This window comes from Rhea pennata, chromosome 12 (genome assembly GCF_028389875.1).
Source record: "Rhea pennata isolate bPtePen1 chromosome 12, bPtePen1.pri, whole genome shotgun sequence".
NCBI lineage: Eukaryota > Metazoa > Chordata > Aves > Rheiformes > Rheidae > Rhea > Rhea pennata.
In genome coordinates this window covers 10,440,899-10,466,531 of record NC_084674.1, presented here as the reverse complement: position 1 = coordinate 10,466,531, position 25,633 = coordinate 10,440,899, and the positions used below count along the sequence as shown (strand labels likewise).

The 25,633-nt window shown below is 35.6% G+C and overlaps 1 protein-coding gene across 4 annotated transcripts in view; it reads right to left on the bottom strand.

Moving 5' to 3' along the window:
* Positions 1 to 25,633, bottom strand: part of CFAP20DC (CFAP20 domain containing) — a 91,379-nt gene that overhangs the window by 11,713 nt on the left and 54,033 nt on the right. For 3 of the 4 annotated variants that reach the window (XM_062585476.1, XM_062585475.1, XM_062585478.1), the window contains 2 exons: positions 16,442 to 16,645; positions 10,157 to 10,218 (listed from right to left, as the gene is read on the bottom strand). In XM_062585476.1, the coding sequence (XP_062441460.1) occupies positions 10,157 to 10,218; positions 16,442 to 16,645 (266 nt within the window). The remainder of the gene's footprint in view (positions 1 to 10,156; positions 10,219 to 16,441; positions 16,646 to 25,633) is intronic. The other variant, XM_062585479.1, reaches the window with a different exon arrangement.

The following is a 25,633-nucleotide window of genomic DNA, read 5'->3' as shown; positions in this document are numbered from 1 at the left end:
TTTGCTAGCACTGAAATTTAGAAAATCACAAATATATTTACAGAATGCTTTTTTTCTTGCTCCACAGCACTTTGCCAAAGTCCAGCCTACAAAATATCGTATTTCCAATGGACGCAAAGAGAGTTCTGTTAAAACTAAATAATTTAATTTTTAATGAATCAATAACGAAAAAAGATGGCTAAAGGTACAACTGAAACTGTGCAAGAAAGACTTGAGTCTGCTCCTCTCAAAGTATTACATCTGTAAATGAACTTACATGAGTGTTGGATCATGTTCAAAGATAATAAAGGAAATCTGAATTCTACTTATTAAACTAGATGTTTAGATACTACAAACTGCTGCATTACAATTATGTACTGGATAATCAAGTTGATCAGTAAAAGCTGAAAGCCTGGCCTATAAATGCTACCATTTTTCTTTCAATACCAGAGTTCAAATGAGATATTTTTGCAGATTATTAAAAAACCACACAGTCATCTACATTAGTCTAAAAATAAGTATGTCCTCAATTTGGAGGGTTAATAGCTTAGTAATTAGCATATTGTGCTATTTGGTCAACATTTCTTAGTTAAATACATGAAGCCTCTATCATAGCTTCTGTTAAATAGCAGTCACATTGCAACTTACTTAAAGACTAAACCTCTACTTCATTACAATGTTGCCTTGCTGGCTAGATAAACTGTCCTCATGCCCACTAGCAATACAAATGACACTAGTAGAGAAGAACAGTGTTTTACCACCTAATTTAAGAAAAATATTAGCCCTTTCTTCTTTGCTAGCTTTGATTCATCTGTTTATCAGAATACTAGCTATATAGATTGGAAATAATGAGTTTACAAAGGTGGTGTACTGTGTATTAAAATTCCTGCGTATTAATCTATTCTTAATCAAGTAAATTCTAATAAAGTACAGCAGATATTCATTGATCAGTGAATCAATTGATCTGGATTCCCACATTTAATAAAGTGTCCATTAGGCAAAGTTTGCTTCACTTTTTTTTATATAAAACAATTAAATAAACCATTCATTTTAAGAATTATATTTTAATGCTTCACCAATTCAGAAAACACTTGAAGCTAGAACCTAATGAGTCTTGGTCTAATTAAAATAAATTCTTTTCTCTATAGCCAGTCCCCAACAGTATTTCACTGTTCTGGACATCCTGGACGTAGACTGCATCCCATTTAACTTTTAATGGTTGACAGGAAGCCAGAAAACTTTCAAAAATCAATGGAGAAAACATGTCTCAACAGAACACTAGCTTTAATATTATCCATCTGTTAAACATGCTGCTGTTGAATACTCTTACTCCCTGAAAATTACCTTTATTTTCCCCAGGAAAGGTGTTTTTTTGTCTCTTTTCCTCCCATTTTCTTTCTTCCCCCCCTCCCCCCCCCCTTTTTTTTTTTTTTTTTTTTTTTTTTTTTTAAGTTAGAAAGCTCTGACCTTTCGCTATATTAATCCAGTGAACACTACAGCATGAAGCTGGAAACGTAATCATGACCACAAAATAAGAACTATGCTACCTCAGTTTAACTCTTCAGAAATATCAAGCTTTCTCAACACCACTAAAATAACATCAAGGAATCAAAGAAAAAATTAGATAGTAAGTTGTTTCTCTTCAGAAAAGTGAGCAATACAAATAATACAAATCTACTTGGAAGTCTGGCTGCCTTGGGAACTACCCCAAACTCCCAAGGCTCTGAGATGCGTAGTAAGTTGGACCTGGAGCATACATGCTGGCCTGCGGGTGGACTGAATTGTCTCGTCATCCCTAAACACTGGAGACTCCCTGGAAGAAGCAGGACTGGCAGAGGGCCATAGCAGCAGTTCAACTAAGTTTTAATGGGGAGTCTGCAAAACTCTGTGACCTGGGAACCCTGGACTAGTAACATACCATCCATCTCTTACTTTCAATCTAAAAGATGTCAGAACCATCTAAAAGCTCTTGCCATTTTCTTTACACTTTGGAAAATCTTATCCAGACATCCTGCCAGGAACAAGTATGACCCGTCAACGTATGACCACTGTGCCTTAAATCCTGGGAAAGGCTAAAACCCTTGGTTCTGAAGGTTGGTCAATACACTATTCCTAGAAATGTTATACGTACCCAAGATTCTGCAGATATGAATCAGGCACTTTGCTTTCTATGGGCAGGAATAAATATAAAATCTTGTTTCCCACCTTAACAGGCCTTTCTTCAGGGAAGAGCGACTATGAAATTTGCCTAGCAGAAGAAGGGTATTGAGTTTGTCATAGGTTCTTTTAATAGCCTCACGCAACAACTCTTCACGAAGATGCAGTGGACATTGGCCTGAGCAAATGCTTTTAGTAATAACGAATGTGGCACTGGCAGCACCCCACTATTCTGCACTGAAATTTATGTTACAGACAGAGGTTTCTGGACAAATGCCCAGGGCAGCGGTCTCGCACAAATCAGAGCACTCATTGCTAAGTACCGAGTAGCCTCATCTGCTCATTTCAAGAACAAAAATACAGCTAGACACCTTTTCTTTTACCATTGACAGAGGACAACGGAAGCTCTAAAACATACCTGCCTGATGCTAGTTTTGTTGCTGTAATAGACCATGTCCATTAACATGGCTGAAAACCATTGAGACGTGAACCAAGACCTGCCTGATGCATACAGCACTGGACTTTCCTGTGCTTTATTCTACACTGGTCTTGTGGCAGACATACAAATGCACATTCCTCTTGAGGAAAAAAAGGCCCTGTCATAAATGAAGAGCATCTTTAACTGCTTTTTAAATGGGGACAGAAAAGTGGAATTGGGGGATGTAACAGGGCATATAGTAAAGAGACGCTGACTCTACTCATGAGACTATACACAGTTATAGGGAATAAGCTAAGGGCATTGACTCTCAGCTTATGAAATGTAATGAGGTTTTGAGGCCACAAGTAATACAGAGGGCTAGATGCATGTTTATCAGAGAGAGTCTCTGAAGAGGTGAGAGAGACTGTTCCACTTGGAACACTTAACAGGCATTGCTATTTGATTTTTGTTGCTGTTGTTCTTTGAGCCGTGTTTCCTTCCTCTTGTTCTAGATACAGGTGAATCAAGGTATGCTTGCACAAAAACGGCTGCAGTACATTATCCCGAGCACAAGCTAACACATGGACACCTGGAGCCATGGAGTTCCTGTTACCACAATGGCAGAATCTCACTCAAACTAGAGACATTAAAACAAGAGGCTTCAACACTCATCATTCTATAAACTGTCCTTAGAGTTTACCTCCTCTTATTTTATCTGTATTTCAACAATATTGTGAATTATGAAAATTATTCCACATATAATCTTTTTTGAAAAGTCTAGACATTATAAAGGGAAGAAAGAAGGATCCTGATCTCACTACTTTTCGTATGCAGATGACTAACCCATTCCCCACTGTAGCTGTTGTGAAGTCAGAATGTGAGGTACTACCTTAAAAAAAAAAAAAAAAAAAAAAAAAAAAAAAGTCTCCAAGAAGCTTTACCATTGAATCTCCCCAAAAAACTCCAGATCTCCCACTGTGCAGGTAACCTTTAGCTGGAAAGATGCCTGTGGACTGCAGGCAGCCACTTCTCAACAGAATGTTAATACTACAGTCCGAGTTTGCTATTACTTTGCTTATACCAGAGAAGTAGTTGACTTTCGCTGGTCTGTTTTCTACCTCTGCATGGATTTACAACTTCTGACAACAAGTTCTCAGGGTGGAATCAACACAAAGTATTCTCATTAATTTCTGAAGCTACAAAACCCCAAAATCTATGCAACATGTCCAGAAGCTTTTGACTTGTTTTATATGCAAACCCTTACTCTATATGTTGCTCTATATGCTGTTTCAAGTTCTCAGATTCCCATACAAAGGAAAGCCATTTTTGCGTGGATTATTTTAACAAGTTTTTGTGTGTTGGCCATTCAGTTCTCAAAAAAAAATCTTTCTGCAGCTAAGCTTTTTTACTATCATGATTAAAAAATTAAATCTTTTCAATTAGATGCTTCCTGTGCCATTTGCTTCTTCTGACAAGTTCTTTTTCATGCATATTATAGTCTGACAAATGCAGCAGAATTTCACTAATTTAGATTAACGATTAGCAAACCCACTGCAAATTACTGTATTTTGAGGATGAGTAAAGTAAGTGAACATACACAATGAAAAAGCAAAGTATTTTGTGATACATTGTCCTTGTTCACTTATTTTGACAGCTTTTGGGTTATTTTATAATACTTCATAATGTAATATTGTCTGCTTTGTAGAAGTGATGGAGTCATATGACTTTGATCTCGTAACAAATCACAGAAATAAATGCTTCTTTGTTTGTAGAGCTCAATTTTTTAATTTCCATTTTCAGATTTGAGTTATTCTAGTATTTAAGTCTTTTCCTGGATCCATGGGAGACAAGGATGTTTTGTGTCTGAATTTCACAGCATGCACATTAGAGAAGTTCTGCTGTAGTGCAAATAAATGTTATAACTATAATCCTTCTTTCACTGCACTGCTTTATAGGTGACTTTAATCTTACTGAATCTCTCAATGGTACAATAACACATGCATCAGCTACTGGCATGTTTAGTTTTTGTCTGGGATGAATGAGGGTGCTTAAACGGTAGTCCCAAAACTGAACATAACTTTAAGATTTATATTTGAGAGTATACAGGGGTTTGGGTTCTTGTGCTGGAACTACTGAAAACTTTATGCAAATTTCAGGTGCTGTGATAATGGCAGTACTGAACATTTATGGCAAAGATGGGCTCTATAAAAAACTTCTGTAACAGAAGCTTCTTTAGAAAGTGAAAGCATCCATTTGCTTACTAAAAATCAATAAAGAGTGATCAGTTATACACAGAAATAATTGTTAGCTATTTTAACTAACTAACCAGAATTTTACCAGCAATCAACTCTGAAAATAAGTTAAAACGTATTTATCTACGGAAACGTGCTTATCCATTTCATGATTCATTATCTGAATCACTGTGCATACATATCATTACAAAAATAAGAACATCAAACTGTATGATAAAGTAGCATTAAGGATATGGGTGGGAGGGTCAGACAAAACCTACAAATCTTTCCTAAAATTTTTGAGTTATTGTCCTCTTCAAACACGTTAATCTGCAAATCAATAAAACATTTCTTTTGTGATGCTCAATCTCAAATCTGTAATATTTATCTTAACATTAAATAATTGAGTTTTACTACAAAAGGCAGCTATTTCTCAGTAACTTTTTGTTATATGTACTGTTTCTACTGGAGAGGTGACTTTACCAAGAAGTAAAAAAAAATAGTATTTTTTGAGATAGTAGATGAAAGAAGAATGATAACATCCTGATCAGTTTAATGTAACACATGCAGGTTACAATGACAAGACAGCATCTTTTAGTCAGCCTGTGAATGAAGAGAATGACTATTAATCATTTGTCAAAGACTGCAGGCCCTTATCAGCCAATTATAGATACAAGGAAGTTTACATCACACCCACAAATGGCAAAGCCACAAAAGATTTAAACCATAATACAGTGGTGACACTTTTTCTAGATAAAATATAAATTTTGACAAAATGATAGTTTTAACTGCATCACCTATTTCCATTTAGCCATTTCAGTAAATATTTTGTAATATCACTAGTTTTCCTTAAAATTAGGTATCTAGAATGTTCCTTAGTTTTAAGGGTTTTCTTTTTTTAATCATAAGAAAACCATTGATGGAATCTAATTTAAACACAAAAAAGTGTCATTAAAGAAGCAACCGACTTGCAAGTACAGAGCAGATAAATTCAGCTTATTTAACGAGTCAGCTGTTAGGCAGGCCTGAAGATAGTATTGAATCCTCTAACTTCAGAGCTACCATAACACTCATGCTCCATAATAAAGTTTCTTTGAGATAATCATCTGCATGAAGGCAGGTCTGAGAGCCATGGGGAATGACAAGACACTGAGAAGGGAAGATAGGAACATGGTAAATGACAACAGATTGCTTTTTTCAGATTCTTTTTGGAATTTTGGGGGTGACAATCTACATGAACTACAGCTGCACCCTCTGTGTCAACAAGAAGGCTTAAGACTTCCCTCCTTCTTCCTCTTCCTATCTCATGAGGTCATGATCCTCCATCAAGTTTTATGGTGGGGCCAATCCCAACACATAGGGCTGAACAGGTAGGCTATATCCTAATGCACATACATACTTCCACATGCCCGCAAGACAAGGGTGAGCTTCCTGCACCACAGAAGAAAAACAGCGATGGTGCTAACAAAGGACTAGACTCTCCTTTACTGCTGGCAGTTCTTTGCAGGTAACCCTGACCATGCCAACAGCAGAGGCAGGGACAGTCCTTCAAAGCATCATTTTCCTAGGAAAAGCTGTTGCTGGTGAGAAGGATTTCAGGCAGGCTATGAGCCTTCCTAACTCTCAGTTTTACTGGGATTATAAAAAGTAGTTGTGAGCTTGTGTATTTTGTCTGCATAGGGGAGTGGTGATTGCTATCTGAATGGCAGTTGTTTGAGAAATATAACTAACTCCTAAATTCTTAGCTTTCTACCACACTTCCTTGTGAACTCTTGTTTCTTGCTTTCTTAAAAGAACACGCATCACATATAAGAGCTGGTAAGATATGAAAATCCGTAGCTACTATGAGGGACAACATCAGTTTAGTAAATATTTTCATTTGTGAATGGAACATAACTTCATCACTCATGCTCTGGCCTAAGATCACTGGCTAATAGACTTTTCCATAAACTGAGGCTTTTATTTTGTATGCTGATCTTTTACTCCCGACCATAATCTAAATCAGGCAGACATTTACTATCATCAAATATCTGTGCCCATGATGTGCTCAGGGAATACTTTTTTTTTTTTTTTTTTTTTAAATATGTGTAGAATCAAATGTCTAGTTAACACCTAACTGAAAATTAGTCTGTGTATGTTTTGTATGAAATTACTGAAGGAAAATATACTACTTGTGACAGGATATCCATGAAGTGCTGAAATATTTATGTCCTACCTTAGCGCAGTTTTTTGGGAACAGCTGTTTGAAGTTCAGAGAAACACATTTTATTTGGTAGGCTGGGAAAAGCCAGGAGTGACGCCAACTGAGGATCTGGTGAGGCAATACTTATATAAAATTCAACTTAAAAAAAAAAACCCAAACCTTTCTCAAGGATGGAAAAATCAGCTTTCATCACAAATAAGTTTTCTGAAGAGCATCTGCAGAAGTTCAGAAAATCTATATATTTAACCAAGCTCAAGAGGTATTTTTCAGAGAGTAGCTCTACATTTTGCAGTCCAGTATGGCTAGAATTCCTCTAGAATCCTTCTTTGCTTCGGTATTTCCTTTAAAGAAACCTCCAAATTTTCTATGACAGATATGTCAGAGAATAAACCTGCTTAGGTGCTTATTAAGTAGGTGCAGGGTACCTAGCTGTTTCCAACACCTGCACTGGAGGGAGCAATACCACAGAAAAGTAAAACAGAACTATTTGTATGGGAGAGAGCAAGTCTGAAATTCAGCTGCAACAGCAAGCTTATCTGTGGAAACTGCAGAGCTAAGGTTTGAAACCCTGCACATCTTGCTCATCTATAGCCGCTATAGTCAGCCTATCTCCTTTCATTAACTAGTTCTACGCCTTGCAAAGCAGCATGTTGTAGAGGCGATTTGTATGGCAGTAGCAATATTCTGTGGCAGACTTATGACCATTACCCAGTGGAACTAAGGGAAAATGAGTCTTGCTAGGTCTTTTTATTGACCGCATTTCCATTATCTTCACAAGTGCTTTCTTTTCTGGCTTGTTCTTTTATCTTAGCATGGACAGAAGTTACATTTTCTGGACAATAGCTGTCACATTACTCTCTCTTCATTTCCCAGAAAATACTAATACTACACTTCCCCCCTCGCCCAAATTACTTGATACCTGCCAAATTCTCTATCACTCTTCACAACAAATTATCTGTTGTTTCAGTAACCGTATTTTCTAATTGTCTGCATGCCACAGTATTTATACCCACTAATCCACAATAGGATGTACTGATTTTTCAAATATTGCCCCCTGCTTTCTTCTACATAGCTACTACTGTAGGGTTACAAAGATCTAGATGTTTTCCAGTTGTCCACGTGTTACTTGTTACAACTGGCTTTAAAGAACAGTTCGGGAACTCAGTTACAGAATTACCATGAATTCTATCTCCCTCTCACCCAGGTACATACCCTCTGTGAAAAACAATACCCAGTTTCCTTTCTAAAATGAAATGTAATGATGTGAATTACAGTATTCAAGTCACATCTTCTCCAGTTTAATATCATGATGCAAACTGACCTCATAATTTTGTCACCTTCTCTATTTACAGCCCAATAATGCTCTTCTGGCAGTTCACAAGGGTTACTGAATTTATGAGGTACTTGCAAGCCAGGTATTTTACGAATACTTTGATTGCCTGCATTTCTCGAAAACGATTTCTACAGAGGTTTAAGTCTATTGTATGTACTAGATTAAAACAGCATAAGAACTAAGTAGTAATTTATAATATTTTAAATTTTATTATATGGATATACGGTTTTTCGTGTTGATCACATTAACTTAAGTTGATAGGCTGAAATGCTTTATTTTTACAGATAACAAAGTTTATTCTGTTTTTCAGTACATAAAATGTACTGGGTACCAAATTATTTTAGCACATGCATAAAAACAATGTAATAAAACCTGACTTAACCCAACTATGGGCAAAAAGGCGACAATTCTACTGGCAATTCTAACACCATCAGAATAACAGAATCAATTATGTAACAGAGTCCTCACCAAAATGTGTCAGTCACAAGATACCTGACCTCTTAATCTGTGGACTATAGTCAAGTGTCTCTTCATCCACTGTAACAATTCATGAGGCTAGAAATGGTTCCTTTGATAACCTGCACCAAGGTACAGATGTTCCCTCCAGACTAACATGAGCAGTTTGATATACATGTGAAAGAGAACAGGAATCCAGGACTGCACATTAATGTCAGTAATATACTGTCTGCACCAAGAAACACAGAGCTGAATGTTGCAATAACTGATGTATCCAGGTGAACTTCCACAGCAAGTTTCATAGTGTTCACTTCATAAAACCTAACAAGAGGATAATAAAAGTGTGGAGGGCAACACTGAAACAAGTGTCTGAAAACATCTCTATAAGGAAAAACGAAAATTATGCTGTACAATCAACTGGCACTACACTGTCATAAAACATTTCAAATTGTTGATATCTTGAGAAGAAACCAAGCAAACTCTAAATAACTCAGTCATATCTGACATGTTCTCTCTTCCTAACCCTCCCAACACACACGTTATCTGTGAACAAAGAAAAACCACATTAATAAGGCCTACTGAAAGTGAAACAAACAACGAAAAATATACGTATAATAAATAAGCACACCTCCTGTTCAGATTGTAAAAAAAATTGGTAAAGCGATATTGAGCTTTAACAGATACAAGTCAGTTCTGAAACAGAACAATTAATTTTTATTGCCTCTACTTCGATTACTTCGCCCCAGCCACCTTACCTACCTGCCCCCAAATCTCCAACTTACCTCACATTAAAGTCATAGGAATTTTGTTGCTGATTCCAAATAAAACAGACCCACTAAAAAACAATATTAGTTAAAATATGCTGCAGACAGGATTCCTTTAAACTATGCCTCAGTATTATAATAGTCTCTCCTGCCTGTGCTCTCTACTGAAAAGTCCTGTCTAACTAGGTAACGTTAATATAATTTGTAAAGAATGGATTCCGACATCTAGAGTCACCTACAGAATTTTAGTTCCAGTCCTTCAAAGCAAAGAAAGAGAAAGAGACAGTGAGAAAAAGGAATAGGTGAGAATGTGTGCATTCGTGGCAGAAGACGACGACTTGCTGAATCACACATTGAAGCGGGTGTAGGACCAAGGCCTATGCCAGTTAGTTTAAATATATAACAGTACATTCAAAACCTGCAGAATTCTGCCCTGCATTCTGGGACAATGCAGACATACTGCAACCTGTAGACAATGAATAAAAAGAGCAATAGTAAAGCTGAGAGGAAGCTGCGATTGAAAAGAGATTTGAGATTAAATCACAGAATGTCACCTTTAATATTCAGAACATTTTAACTGGATTATTATTGCCTGGGCTATAAATGGAATCTTACCGTGGGTTGGAATGAGAAAGTGGGCTCATTTCTTTCTGATAGTGGTGCTCTTGACTGACAGGCTATGAGAAACAAAAAATAATAGTGAGAAAATAACTCTGCAAATATTCTTTCAGAACATTTAAAAGTAAGTAAGAGATCCTTTTGAGGCTGCACATTTGCAGCGCTTGATACTGGAATTTTATGGTCTGTCATCTTAAGCGTGAAATTTAAAAAAAGATACTCAGATCCTAACTGTGCAGAGGTATAATGTAATGGAAGATTCTCTTCTAGGCGGAAGTACATATGAACTGAGGAGTTGGCGATCTGGTCATTTTTCTATCCTCTGGTATAAAAGTGTGGGGATTGAGTCAGGAAAAGAAAGAAGGGCAGCAAAGTCCTGTCTGATAGATAAAAAGAAAATCCTATTACAAGTATATAGCAAGCGTGGCGCAGAGACAGTTCATTGGATCCATGAACCAATCTCACTTGAGGCTAGCCAACACCGACCTAGAGCTAACAGAGCTGGCAGGCACGGCTCCCCTTTTCAGAAGCACCATTAGGAGAAATCTTAGTGGCCCCAAATAAAGTCAGCCAATGTAAGCATGCTTCTCCAAGACACTGGTAATTTGAAACTTGGATTAAGCTGTTCATGAGTAACAGAGTGGACTGTCTGAATATTCATACAAAATATAGTCATTTTCCACAAATATTCTTCAAATTCTACCTACCAGCAATATGCCCCGAAGGTTTTAATTTATATGTTATTTGGCTTATTAAAAAGTTATTTGCAAGAAACACTGATACTCACCAACTGCTTTAAAAATTCAAGAATTCTAAAATTCAGAAATATATTTAGTCTCAGTATATATTCACTGCTTCTAGAGAATAACTCCTACCCAGCATCACAAACATCAAAACCAGTTCTAAATATATCATTCAAGCAAATGAAGAAACAAGTGAAAATACAAGCATACACAAAATATTATCTATACATGAAATGCTAAAAATAGATACTAGGAATTATGAAAAGGACAGGGACTTATACAGGAATCAATAAAAAAAAGAGTGTAGTCACATGCTTTCAGTAAGTGGGGATGAATGTGGTAAAGTGTCTGGTAAAATGTCTGCATGTCTGTTCAGGATGAATGACATCCTAATTACTGCCAAACATGATTCACTGCCGGGGTGGTGGATGGTGCAATTCCCAAGTGATGGCTAGTCAAAGACAGAGGACAAGAGAGAAAGTGAGTTAGTCAGTCTATGAACCAGAATATCTGTCTCAATAATTTTTAGTCTCATTTCATAGTAAGAAGTAGTCTGCCTCAGTTTTGCAATTTTACTTGATGTGAATAGATCCCTCCAGGGGTTGTCAAACTGAGCTCTCAGTTGGAATAATTCTGGGCTTAAATATCACTCTTCTTGTCTGTCAGACTTCAAATTTGCCAGACCATTTTTGTATCATGTGACCCTTTTCCGTGAATCATCACAACAGAGGCCAGACGACCTTCCACAAATTAGGTATGAATCTGGAAGCTCTTTCAAGTACTTTTCAGGTCAAAGGCCTATTTGACTGAACTTACATTTAGAGGAAGATGCTTGTGGAACAAGTAATCTCCCTTCTCTGTGAGTACTTCTGACTTGAAAAACAGGTGAAAATATTTTGGAGTCTGAAGATGGAGCATAACTCTAGATTCCTCAGTCTAGGAGAGTCTTCATTATCCTCTCTATTTCTCACTGAAAATCAAAGAGCATACGCAAGAACATGTCCTGCATTTCTCTTATGTATGACCTTGCTCCAAAACGTTTGTGTTTTATGCATGTTGTATAACACAAACTGAAACAACACATCACTAAAGTTGTCTAGAACTAGCTAGCCGAGAAGCTGAACGGGCCAGCTCTCTGAGAGGGGCTGGAAGGTCTTACTGGCTAGAACAGGCATGAGAACAGAAATATTTCATAAGCTGTAAAACATTCCTTGAATAACATGTGGGTTTAAAACCTCACATGATCCTCCACAGTATATAAAATTGTGTCTTTTATATTATAACTAGTTGTTGCAAAGTTAATGTGAAACTTCACCTAGATCCTGACACGTAAGAAAGCATTCAGATAAGACACAAATATTTACTTTTTATATATGTAGTTCTATATATACATATACTGATATGGAACTTTGCCCCGTGCTCCACACATTTTAAAAGGCTTTACAATTGACCTTCAAAGTAAAATACTTAAATAAATAATAATATATATATAAAAAAGAGAGTATGAGCATGCTATGTTGGGTGCATATAGCTATGCTCTCTCTCTATATATATTCATAGCTTATAGGTATGCTGGGTAATGCATAGTACTCAAAGCTGTTTTATCCTTTTTTGGCTATCACCATTTACAACAGATGCTAAACAACTTACGTTCCAACAATTACTCCTGAGTGTATATATTCAGTTCTTGGTAAACTATCATTGGCTATAAAATAGTTTTTAGTATATCATTTTTATAGTTGTTTAAGGGCATCGGTTCATCTGTTCTAATGGCAACTTAGCAATAAGATCTATGTGCCTTCCATTCAGCAGGATTTCTGAATGTCATTAGAATCAGTAATAGGTAAGAATTTTCAATGAATCTAAAAATCAGATTAAAAATGGCGATAGAAAATTTAAACTCACTAAAAATGTGTTTTGTACATAAAATATTACTTCGATAAATAAATTTGTTTAGATAACACAATTATATTCTGCACTGCCTTACAAACCACCATATGTATTCCAAAGATGTCAAAAGTCTGCCTTCTGGTGGTGCTGTTGCCACAGATTCCACCAAGGGACAAAAAAGGTTATATAAAACAAATTAATATTTAGAATAAAAATACTCCCTGCTTGTCTTTGAAGGATGTAATAGAAAGTAAGAGATATTATTGATTTAAATAACCAGAAAGTTATTACCTGGAAATACAAATAAATGTGAAAAGTTAATCATGACAACAATTTCAAACTGTCCTTTATTTTTCAAACTACCATATCAGGATTATTTCTATTTCTTTTCATACATTGTAGAGCTAAAATATTTTCTAAATACAATTGAAAGATGGCTACAGACACATAAAAAATGTCCACGGTTTGCAAGAGGGATTGCAGTGGGGATTGATCATTTGCAAATTCTCTTAAGTGGAATGGTAGTGATTGTCACTACTGAGTATCAGTTGACATAAAATAAATTTCCTTATATTATATATATACATATACATGGAATTTATATAAGGAATAAGTATATACAATACTTATAATTTTGAATAAAAATGGAAGCTGAAGAACGTATGACTTTACTTATTTTAGGTCTTATAGCAGGACTGTACACGGCAGAAGACAAATTCAGGAGAAGCATCTTTCAAAACATGCTTTAATCACTCCAAATATGCTGAATTCTGCGCTCTCAGTTTTGTAGACTAGTTATGTGTACAGCAACACATTTATTGTACATGTGAGATGCTAAATGTGGGGATTCACAGAAAATAGCTATATAAAATTATTTGAAGGATTTATAACTTTGAAAGCCAGAGGAAAAACTAACTAGAATGACCACATGTATATGACGAATCAATAAACTTTAGATCACCGATAAGAACATTGAACATCAAGTCTAGAACTGATAGAATGATGGAGCCCTACTGAGTATACTCCCGTCACAGATAATACCCTGCTGAATGTTTTTTATTTTTGTCAGTTGGCCAGTTCTAAATTTATTTGAAGTGCGCTTTATTGATATTGTACACTGCTCATTTTTCAAACAAACTCACATGGTAAACAAATACTTACAACAATCTCAGCATATTACATCTAAACAGTTACCTTTATCAAAGCTGCAATTTTATCAATGAAATAGGATCTGTTAAACAAGATATATTTTATATAAAACTACCTTGGCTATTATTAAATGTTACTGTCTTTTGACTCTCTCTTTACTGAATCCCATTTCAGTTTTTTCACTGGTTTGAAAAGGATGTCAGACTAACTGGCCTACACTAACTTGGTCATTTCAGCTGTCTGTTTGAATACTGTCACAGTATCGATACTCTTAGAGTCTTCTAAATTTGTAAGGACATCAAAATACACTAAAATTTAACACCAGCACACCAGAATGTCCTTCATCTACCTTTATAAGACTCTCCTTTGTCAAACAATTTGGGGTCTTAATTAAATTACTGGCCTCCCTAATAAATCTGTTTATAACATTCTTAGACACTAAAGCACTAGAAAAGGAATTATCATGTGATTACTCTGCTTTTTCCCAAATATTTGAACAAAATTACAACAAGCAGTGGTAAACACAGCTCCATACTTCAAAGACTGGCATCAGCATTTGCAATAGCTGCTGCTGCAGCAGCTATCACACAAAGGAAAACATAAGTGGAACAGATATTGGTATAGAAAATCTCTTTGGGTATAGGCAGAGGTAATATTGCTGGGGGAAAGTGTGGAAGCTCAATTACAGCACCCTTTGCTGTAGTGAGGGACTAAGTAGTTAATCCTTATTTGAGAAAGATTACATTTGCTTTCTAAACTACCTCTTCCACCCTTCCCACACCAGGGTCTTGTTATTAAAACCAAAATGCCCACCTTGCAAAATGCACAGCAGAAACTTGCACAAAGCTGTACAGGTAAGACATGTCAACCTTTCAGTCCACAGATAGAAATAAAAGAAAATACGTTTCTTTTTAAAATTGTTTTATGTAGAGGATTGCCACAAAGGAGTATTACAAGTAACTAGAGCCATATTAAATTCATTTTAATGACTAACATTACATCTAAACACTTTAAACTGGAAGTTTTAGCCTGAAACGTACAGAAGCTGATCAAAGCAGCGGGATCAAAAAACTGTCTTTGCAATCACATTACGTCTCACTAAATACTGCAGTACAGTATTACAGTACAGAGCAGTACAATTTATTTTAGAAGTTCATTTTGTTTTAGTCACAATCTGTATTAACCAAACTTGACATGTCTAAATATTCTTATCAATTTCCTGATGATTAAGGTACTCAAAAGTTAATGAGACTGCTTTTCTCTTTATTTAATTGAGTCTCAGTTGTCCAGTCTTAGAGATTTACTTCATGTTAGAGTCTATCAAGTGAGCACTAAGAAAATGCATTGGAAATATGATTAAATCAACTAAATGCACAATACTGACATATCCTAAGTAGTTAAAAAGAACAAATGTTTCGCTCGTATCCCTCAAAATTTTACTTTGTAAATCATATTATTAGAACAATTACTCATTTATCAATAAATCTCTGCTAATTCTGAACCTCCATTTATTAGTACAGCACAGAGCTCTAATACTGCATTTATCATTGATTATAGAAGATTGCTACCACAGGTCTGTATCCTGGGCCCTGTAAATCCCTACAGAAAATTTGCAGCTAACGTTTTAGAGCCTACAGTGAACCTACAGTAACTTACATAGAGGCAACACAGCAGCGTGCTACTCTTCTAAGGCTGGACCTGCCTCTAACAGTGCATGGCATTCGCTGCTTAGGCCACATTCATTATTATTGTTTCAGCTGTAATAAAATAAGAACTATGTTGCTTAGAAAATGGCCTATGAAGTTATCGAGTTTTACAGCAATGCCTGCAAGTACCTTTATACAGCTGCCAAAATGTTATTCCGTGATTTCATACATTCAATACTCTTTAGTGCAGTGCTAACAAATATGCCTCTGCTTCTAATAACAGCACTCTGTCACACAGTACAGCTGTGTGCTGTTATGTAACGCTTCTTTCCAGGACAAATATTGATGCAAGATGGAGAACACAGAAGGACCACATACTAAGTGCTCAGAACTACTGCAGCATTTCTCTCCTGTCCTCCTCGTTCAGTCCTTTAGGCCATTAGCTGTTCACGAATGAAACTGCATAAATACAAGAAGCAATTATTTTCCCTTACTTGTACTGTAATGCTGTTCCTCCTTGGTGTATCTGGGTTTCTTTCATTTTGAAACTATTTTTAAGTACTGTAACACACATTTATAAGTTGTCTGCCACTATTGTGACATGCTGTACAACCTGTTTTACTATGTAGGGTTCTACACGAATACATAAAATAGGTTTGCTTGTTTTCCATGGCAGTACTACGAAAGCTGCTAGAATTGCATGCGTTTTGGTTGGGGAAAATAAAAAAAGTTTGTTAAGGCTATCTTAGATTTCCAAAATCTAAGAAATTTTACCCAAGACCACTGAACTGTGAAGCTGGCAGGGACCATGTAATCAAAGAATTTTAGAAAAAATACAGTAGGTTTAGACTCACTGGGGGGAAAGAAGAGTTCCAGGTTGCTGTATCATCACTGCTTGTGCTTATGCTAACATTGCAGTCATCTATCTGTGATGCACTCAGCCCATGTGAGATCCCAGTATCTCCTAAATCTTCATTTTGTTGTCTTGTCATGCTAGCCAACATTTGTAGTTCAGATGCACTTAGTCTGTTTGACTGGTAGTTTTTCCAATCATACTCCTGTGAAATAGGACGGAAAAAACTTAAATATAGATAGGATCATAGAATACAGTATACAAATAAAACAGATCCCTTGGGGAAATCCTTTGGGAAACCTTCAAGTAGCTATATTATTAAAAGAGAAAAAATATTTACTAGAGAAGGTAAGTCAACAGATTTCTGTTTAGCTATGAAGATCAAGCATATATTATATATATATATATATACACACACACACACGCATGAATACATATATATACACTCACATACAAACATTGTATATATAAATACAAAAAAACTTCATAGGAAGGCAACAAAAACTGTTCTGGACTGCAGAGCAGTTTGTATCCAGGGTGTTTGGCGAATTTGGCATTCTACTGAAATTAAAAACAGAGCACAGAATCAAGCTTCCAAAAGTATGAAAATCTACCAGCTAAAATTGCTTAAATATCAAATGCAAATTTTGAAATAAACATAATCACACATTTATCATAGTATCATAAAAATTGCAACATAAAATTTAGTAATTTGTCAAGCATAGCACAGAATTTCTCTGGAAAACTACATGTCAGCCCAAAATTTTAAAAGTTATTTTGGTAACTTGTCAGTGTACAGATTTTAAAATAAATGCCTCCATACTTTCATTTTTCTTTCTACTTGCTAGTTGAATTCTTAACATAACTCTGAACTGTTACCTAAAATTTGATCCAGAGGCCAAAAGCTGCAAAAATTATTAACTATTCTGCAGTTTGTCCTTATGCCTCACACAAAGCTTCATGACAGAAATTGTTAAGTGAGCCTAATTTGCTGTTGCATCATCTCTATTAAAAAAAAAAAAAAAAAAAAAAAAAGAAAATCCTAAGAAAGGAACTATCTAAAGAGTCCACACACAGGAGCAAATTGAGTATTTGAGGCCTTTTCTTTTATTTGAAGTGAAGTTGCTGTTGCTGGTCATGAAAGCAACATGATCTATATTCCCAGGCTCCCAAACGCTCTGAGGGACAGTGCTTTCACTATGGGAACAGAATGGGCTGCCCTCCTGGGACTAAAACCTACTGATGAGGGAGCTGGGCTGGCAGCAGGGGCAATTCCCTCACTGTTCTGCTCTGGGGGGGGGGGGGACACTGGACACCCGAAAACCCCAACTACGCAAAGCAAAATCAGCAGCATTACTGATGTGGACATTGCTAGCATTTCCCGCTATAAAATCTAGGAATCTTTCAGTGGGTCTTCTGGGGGAGACAAAAGTCACCCTCCTGTCTGAGGGCTATTACTAGAGGCTTCCTCACTTTGTCCCTATGTATATAAATACATTAAGTCCTGTATGTGGATTATAGCCATGAATTGGCTACTCATGAAACACAGGATAATGTGAATTGCAGCATTATTTAGCAAGAGAAGTATTTGGAAGTTGCTATCACCTCCCATAAACATGACACTTCCCTTTAAAACCCCTCATGAATATATGAGTTACTCTATGTAAGTTTACATATACTGCAAAAGAAAAACATACACACCACAAAAGACATCATACACTGGAAATATTTCCGTATTTTAAAGAAATCATGCAAAAAGATAAATAGATATCCTAGATCTGCATCTATATTGCTTAGAATTTCACAAACAAAGTATTCCCTTTCACTAGAAGAATTACATGACATCACTGCTCAAACAAGAACTTATTTTGCGGTTACAAATAGTGCACTCTTCTGTTTTAGGCAGTTCCATATACCCTAATGAAACTGTATTCTCTGGGAATCAGAAAAGCATTATTATCCCTCTGATCTCCTTTCTTACTAGCTTTTTTTGTCCTCAGGAATCAGAGTAAGGTCAGGTAACGGAGGACTATAAGGATATTAGATTAGTTATTTCCCCCTCAGAAGGGAAGCTGGGGATACGTTCATACGTTCATTCACAGTACTGTACTGCAAGTGTAGGATGTGCAATGTAGCTCAATCTCTAGAATATTTAACCAGGTATTTGCAAAAATACTTTTAGAATGACAACATGCAGTTTATTTTTGTTTCTTCACAGCTGCCATAAAAGACACCAACAGTTATTATCTGAAAAGTGTGTAAGACAACACTTGCTATTTAAATTTAGCTAAAAAAATGAGTACCACTCAGTAAACATTGCTAACAAAAACTAAATTTTGGGGAGTGACCACTCTATCATTTATTTTTGACATTTTATGCATCTCATTCTGAGTCTTAAGGAAATAGATACTTCATCAAAAGCCAGCTACAGCAAATAACCAATCAAAAAGAAAATTAGCACTGAAATAACAAAGTAAACCACCTTTGATGGGAAGTGTGCCTGCAAATTGACAATCAGCAGGTAAATATATAATGTACAACTAGATTTATGACTGAATGGCTCTCATATCGGTACATCTGCATGTGCAAGTAAGTAGATCTTTGCGAAAAAGACAGTTCTAAAGCCCACCACAAAAATTTTCAAATTTTTATCGTCTATCTCAAGTTCTTAGTCAAATGTCTTTTCAAAAGCCACTTATAAATTTTCCTACAGAATCACTTCAAGCACTAAGATTTTTTTTTTTTTTTTTTTTTTTTAAGCACTGATAAATATAGTCTGCCATTTTGTACATGGCATCAGAGCACGCCCGTTTGTGCAATGCGTGAGCACACACACGTACGGCCAGAAGGCATATCCTGGAATTGCTTTGGTGAGCCCACCATGGAAATGATTACAGTGGATTCAAACTATGTTCCCATTTTCAAAATACTGAAAGGTCTTGAAACACTACAGTCAGGAAATGATTTATCTGAAATCTATGCAAAATTAGATATAGCTTCTTTCATGAAAGGTGATTACCTTGGTTTCACAGTACTGCAAAGAGTTAAACAAATTTCTATTATATTTCAGAGAATTAGACGAATTGTACTAGCTGAGATAATGAAACCATCATCACGTAAAGCCGTATTACCTGAATATGTTTTGATACAATAATTTTTATAGAAAGCATTAATCTCAGTCCATCTTTTAGGCGTCTGTTACTATTATTAGCACAGGTGCTACTCCTTTTTAGTTCTAGCTTTTGAGGTCCAAGCTTTATTCCTGAGTTGTGTGATCGTTACTATCATATTTTATTCCTAAAATAGCAGAGATTTTCTCTAAACTTATACTGAATTTAAGTTCAATTATTATTATTAGTTATTAATTCACTTTAATATCAAGCCTGTTATGTTGCATCTGGAAAGTCTCCTTTTTCTTTGATATATCAGTGTTCTATCAGATCTACTATTGTTTTAACCTTTATTGACCTTACTGAAGTTGTTGATTTCTTTTAGATTTTCCTATATAGGAGTCCTCCGCACTTCATATATTTGATCAGTACAAAAGAAACTTTTTATTCATATACAAACCATTTGGCATGAATAAATTCAAAGGACAGCATGAACTTCTGCCATGGAGAATAAAGGCATTAAGAATTGAAAGAATATTCTTCCTGAGGCAAAACACTTTCCAGCCCTGTTTGTATTTTCTTTTACCTCTATGAAGAAAGATGTATAGATGTTGGAATTTATACAAAACAACCTAAAGCATTCTTTTTTTGCTTTAGCTTATTTCAAATTGTCATTCTGTTTTCATCTCTTATAATCCTCCCATTCTTCAACAGAAATACCATGTTCAGAAAAGAGAGGAGTCATGAGATTTCTGTCCTTAACTGCCTCTGCAATAAGACCCTTGTAATAAAGGAGAAATGGGACTAAATATTCTGTAGCTTTAGATGACTACTAAAAAAAAAAGTCTCTTCACAAATTTTGTATTGTTTTAGCTAATTTTCAAAGAGAATTTGAAAACTGAATTTGAGATAAACTTAACTTTGTAATTTAGGAGAAATATTTGATAAGAAGTAATTCCACAATACTCATATATTTGTCTATACTGAATATTTTATTTAGCAATTAAAAGCTTATCTTGTCTTTCTCCATATCTTCCCCTTATGATAAAGAGTTTTTTTTTTATTAAACTCTTAAAACTTCTGCTAGATTGACAAAAACTGTTATTTAAAGGATTTTTTTCATCCATAATGACATTTGTATTCTTTTAGTTTCAAATGATTCACTCAGAATTGTTTGAATGTAGTTATAGTGCAGAAAAGTTTAATTACCGTCTATCTACACGGTTGCAGTATTACCCAGAGGGTTGTACTTCTTTCTTAATTAAAAATATTTGAACTTAATAATAGAGAACTCTATTAAAACATGAATAAAACATTGCAAGCAACCAGGTCCTTAAAGTATATTAAGCAGTTAGCAAATCGACTGCAGTAAGAGCTGGTTAAGGTTTTTTTTTTTTTTTTATTTTTAATTTCTCTGTATGAGCAGATTAAAAGAGTACTTCTCTGTAAACTCTTACTCTAATATCCTTTCATACAAAACTATCCTCTTGTACATAATTCTCAAGAGTGCTTCAAAATAGAATAAAATAATTACATGTCTACAGCAAACAAAAAAACCTCCAGTGCTTGTTATTGTTAACAATATTGTGTGTCTGTCAGAACTTATTTCTTAAAACTTATAGGAATCCAGAATATGGATTTCTTCCTGCAAAACTGCTCAGAAATATATCTACTGTATTCAGCAGATACCAAAAAAGTAAAATATTCCTTGTCTTAGATATGCATGTGGTCACAGAAAAAGCTATATTCAAGTCTGATCATATTCACTTCAAAAATATTGAAAATATTTTTAACATAAAGTATATATTTGACTTTATTCTCTAAGAGCTAGTTGGGCATGCTTTCTAATGACAAACCACTGCTTAAAAGCGGTCAGTGGCATCAAATTTTTGTTCAGTTTTGCAATACACCATATTAAGAAAATAAGCATCGAAGAACTCCAAGCGAAGGCTTATGGAGGGGAAAATTTTATTAGTTAATCAAATGAAACACAAGAGCTAAATCTGCCAGATACTTTTGTCTTATATTTTGTAGCAATAAACACAAAGTCCACCATTCATAATTTCTTCAATATACTCATAAGCCTTGTTATTGCTAAAAACTTGCAATCAACAAATTACATGTGCAATACACTTACACCACCAAGTAATCATAGTATGGTGATAGTCCTACTGTCTTAACTTAGTAATCAAACATTTATGAGCAGAGAAAAAAAAAACGACCGCTCTTCATGTTTGAAGGAAAACAAAAACATTACAAAAATTAAAACATAGTTATCCTTTCTGGCACTTTAAAAATTAAAAAAATATGTTTGACAGGAAAGAAAAAGATAAATTAACTGAGGAAAGCTTTGGAACCCATTTGTCCCAAAGACATCACATTTGGTATCCTATGGTCCCACACAATTTTCTCTTATTTTTATAGTCTTACTTTTGGCATCAATAGGAAAAGGAGAAAGAAAGAAAGAACTATTAAACTGCTTAAGTGCTTTCTGCTCCTATTACAACCATCCTATTTTTTTCAGCTAGTATCTTGCATATCATACTTCAAAATGCATGTAGGCTGATTATGAATATTTACAACTTTTGCTTCACTACACCAGTTTTACATGAGAAGGATTATGTGGTTATGAGCGAAGACCTGCTACAAACCAAGAAGAATTTAGCTATTCTTTCTCTTTTCCTTTTTCCTCTCTCCCTTTTTATTCTTTTTATAAAGGGAATTCACGTTCTTCGCTTTAACAGACAATTTATTGGTGCACTTGCACCATCCAGTGAGGGATGCCTCTGCTGTACAGTCAGAATACTGGAGCCTAAAACACATCAGAGCTGCCAAATAACAGGTATCAAAAAATGAAAGCTTAGGAAAAGAAAAGATACAATAAAAATAAGGTGTCTTGGAGGGGGGGAAAGTACCTGCAATTTTCAGAGAAGACATTATAAAATGTCATCTCAAATGGCTATCACTTCAGCAAATCTGAGCACAAAACATGGCAAACCATGCCAAACTATTGGCATTACAGTGTCAAGGGGTAACTGTTCACACATAGCTTGAATAACTAAGCAGCCCATTATTTTACTGCAGCTTGTATCAGACCAGCCATTTTTCCTATTAGTACTAGCACAAACAGATATCCTTTTAAGAGCTATACCTGCTGCTGACAGATACTGCACACTTCCTAAGCTCTAGAAGAAACTGCAGAGCAACAGGGAGACCAGCTGGCATATGTGAGCCCTATGTGTGTGTGTCATACATGCAGACCATGTGGGCAATCAGTAGCTGTAAAGGAAACAGGGTAATAACAAAGATGGCTTGTTATCAGGCTTGACATGGCCGGAGTCAAAGTAATAAAGTATTTTGGTTCCTAAGTATGACAAAAGAGGACTTGCTAATGAAAAACTAATTGCAAACCACATCAGCAGTCTACATTTAGCTATATTCTAAAGGATAAAGAGAAGTTGATCACTTCTTCAAACACTCATAACATCTTTCATGAAAGCAATCAACATTCCATTTTGTTATAGACAAACAGATTATAGTTATGATTACTAATAAACATACTTGAATTTTAAGTGGAACAATTTCCCAAAGCTAAGATAATGAGGAAACAAGGCAGGAATACATTTAATCATAAAAAAGTGAGTAGTTACTGGTAACTAGAAAGTCTGTCTAATCCCAAAACTACCAAAAAAAAAAAAAAAAAAAAAAAAGAGTATCCTACAGATAAAATTGAGGAAGCTAATGTAAAAATTTAAAATATAAACAATTTTATTATACATATGTTGACAGACAGATAAATATATATTAACATATCTTAGCAACACAGACTCAAGAGTGCTAATACTGACTGAGGAATAAGTATTCTCATACCACTAAAAAAAAAAAAAAAAAAAAAGAAGAAACAAGTATCTTACCTCTCTCTAAATCCAAAAAGCACAGACACCGCATACTTTTACATCATAAGCAGCAATTCTAATGTCTTTTCTCTAAAATAAATTTATAGAATATACGCTATTTTTAGGACTTTGTTTTTGTTATTTTGTTCTTTAAGGTTATCAGCCACTGATTTTTTTCACCGATGTCTCTGACTTCTATTGTTAATTTTCTCTACTTCCTAAATGATGATTCCAGCAATATCATCCTGCAGGACATACTCTGTGCTCAGATGGCCACTCCTACCCTGAAGTTTACAAACTCACCATAGGGTCTCAGCACCACTTCACATTTCCACCTATGTATTTCATTCCCCTTGTCTTCCCCTACTCCCCTTCCTTCCCAAAGGAAACTTTTGTCTCCACCCTTCATGAAAAAGGATAGTCTATTTTTATCAGTAAAAGAATAAGCCCTTTATAAAGTCCACTCAGCTACCTGTAGAATACCAGAAGAGATTTCAAGAACTCTCAAACCATGAGACTGATTCACAGTCTGATTCACTGAATTACAAAATACATAAAACCCATCCACTAAAGGTGCCCATTTTACCACACACACACACACACACACAAAAAAAAACCCCCAAAACAAAAAACAAAACCACCCACCCACTGAAGTACCAATGGCATGGCAATAAGCAGGTTTCCCTGCCACAGATACTGAGAAAAGTTGAACATGTGCTTTCCTAGACACTATTTTTTAATCTGATGCCCAGGCTGGATTGCTCTTCCTAATGTTCAAGGCCCTGTTTTCTACATCCACAAACAGCAGCAGTGTAGTCCACTCTCTGCAGCCATAACAGCCAGAAGTAGGTGTTACAATCAGGGTCATCATCAGACGATCCTGCCACAGCCGCAGCAGCAGCTTTGTCCCACGGAAGTAGTCACTTCTGCTTCCCCTTTCATGGGCACAGTCAAAGCAGGTAACAGTTATCAACAACAACAGAAACACCATGGATTAAAATTCTAACTATTGAACAATAGCAAAATCCCCTTACTAGAATGGTGACTGTAGTATCCTAAAGATTCAACAAGCTGCAAGGACAAAGACACAATAATGATGGGAGACCTCAATTTCCTACACGTAAATCAGGAAAATGTCACACTGCAGCCCATTACCTGTAACTAAGTTTTTCCAAAGCATAAATAACTACTTCATAGAGCGACAAGAAGAGAAGTGCTTATTCTTTTGGTTCCTAGCAGTGTGCAGTACCTGGTTCAAGATACTACAGCAAGAAAAAAAGCAATCTTACTTCAGTGACCATGATTCAAGAGCCATGGGAAAAAAAGCCCAAAAAAACACCCCACACAAACAAGCAAAACTAGGACTAAATACAACAGAACTTGACCTGCAGAAAAGACACTTGAGGGGGAATATGATGCACAGCTATAAAATACTGAGTAGCACAGGTAAGAAGAATAATAAATGATTATTCCTAGTTTCCTATCACAAATACAAGAATAAGATATACAAATATGTAGAAGAAAATCCACCAACAGTTATTTAACACAAAAACTCCACCTTTCATTCAAGAAGTTACTAAGCTGTACTGCTGGCAGGAAGCCGGCAGAGCATGCAGGTAGGGTATCACTGGATGCCTGCTCTGTCCTTGTACTTTTCTCTAGCCCTCTATGACTGACAGACGCTGGCTCCCATCCAGTATTAATCTGGTGAAGAGGTCAGATGTTAAAAGATACAGACAGGCAGTAATTCTAAGCATAGAAGAATTCCATAACTGAAACGTGGCACAGTAACACACTTCATTTGCTATTTACAGAATACAACTGATTATTAAGCTTTAATTCCCAATTCAGAGCACAGTATTTAACATAAGCTAACAAACAACAATTAAGAAATCTGTAAGAACATAATTAGCATCAGACTAATTTGTTCTTAAAAGTACTATATGTTTCCATAAAGAGAGCACAGGAAGAAAAAAATGGGGATAAAACAACACTGGGGAATGTAACAGTTCCCAGAGTAACCCGGCAATTCAATGTCACAGCCTTACTGCTAGCCTTGAATCATGTAATTTATTATTTTTCAGAACTGTAGTAGACAGACTATGAAGTACATAGATTCTTCTATGGTTCCTCTTTAATATGGTTATTGAAAGTCTGTCAGTTTTCCTCTGTAGCCTTCCAGCCCAA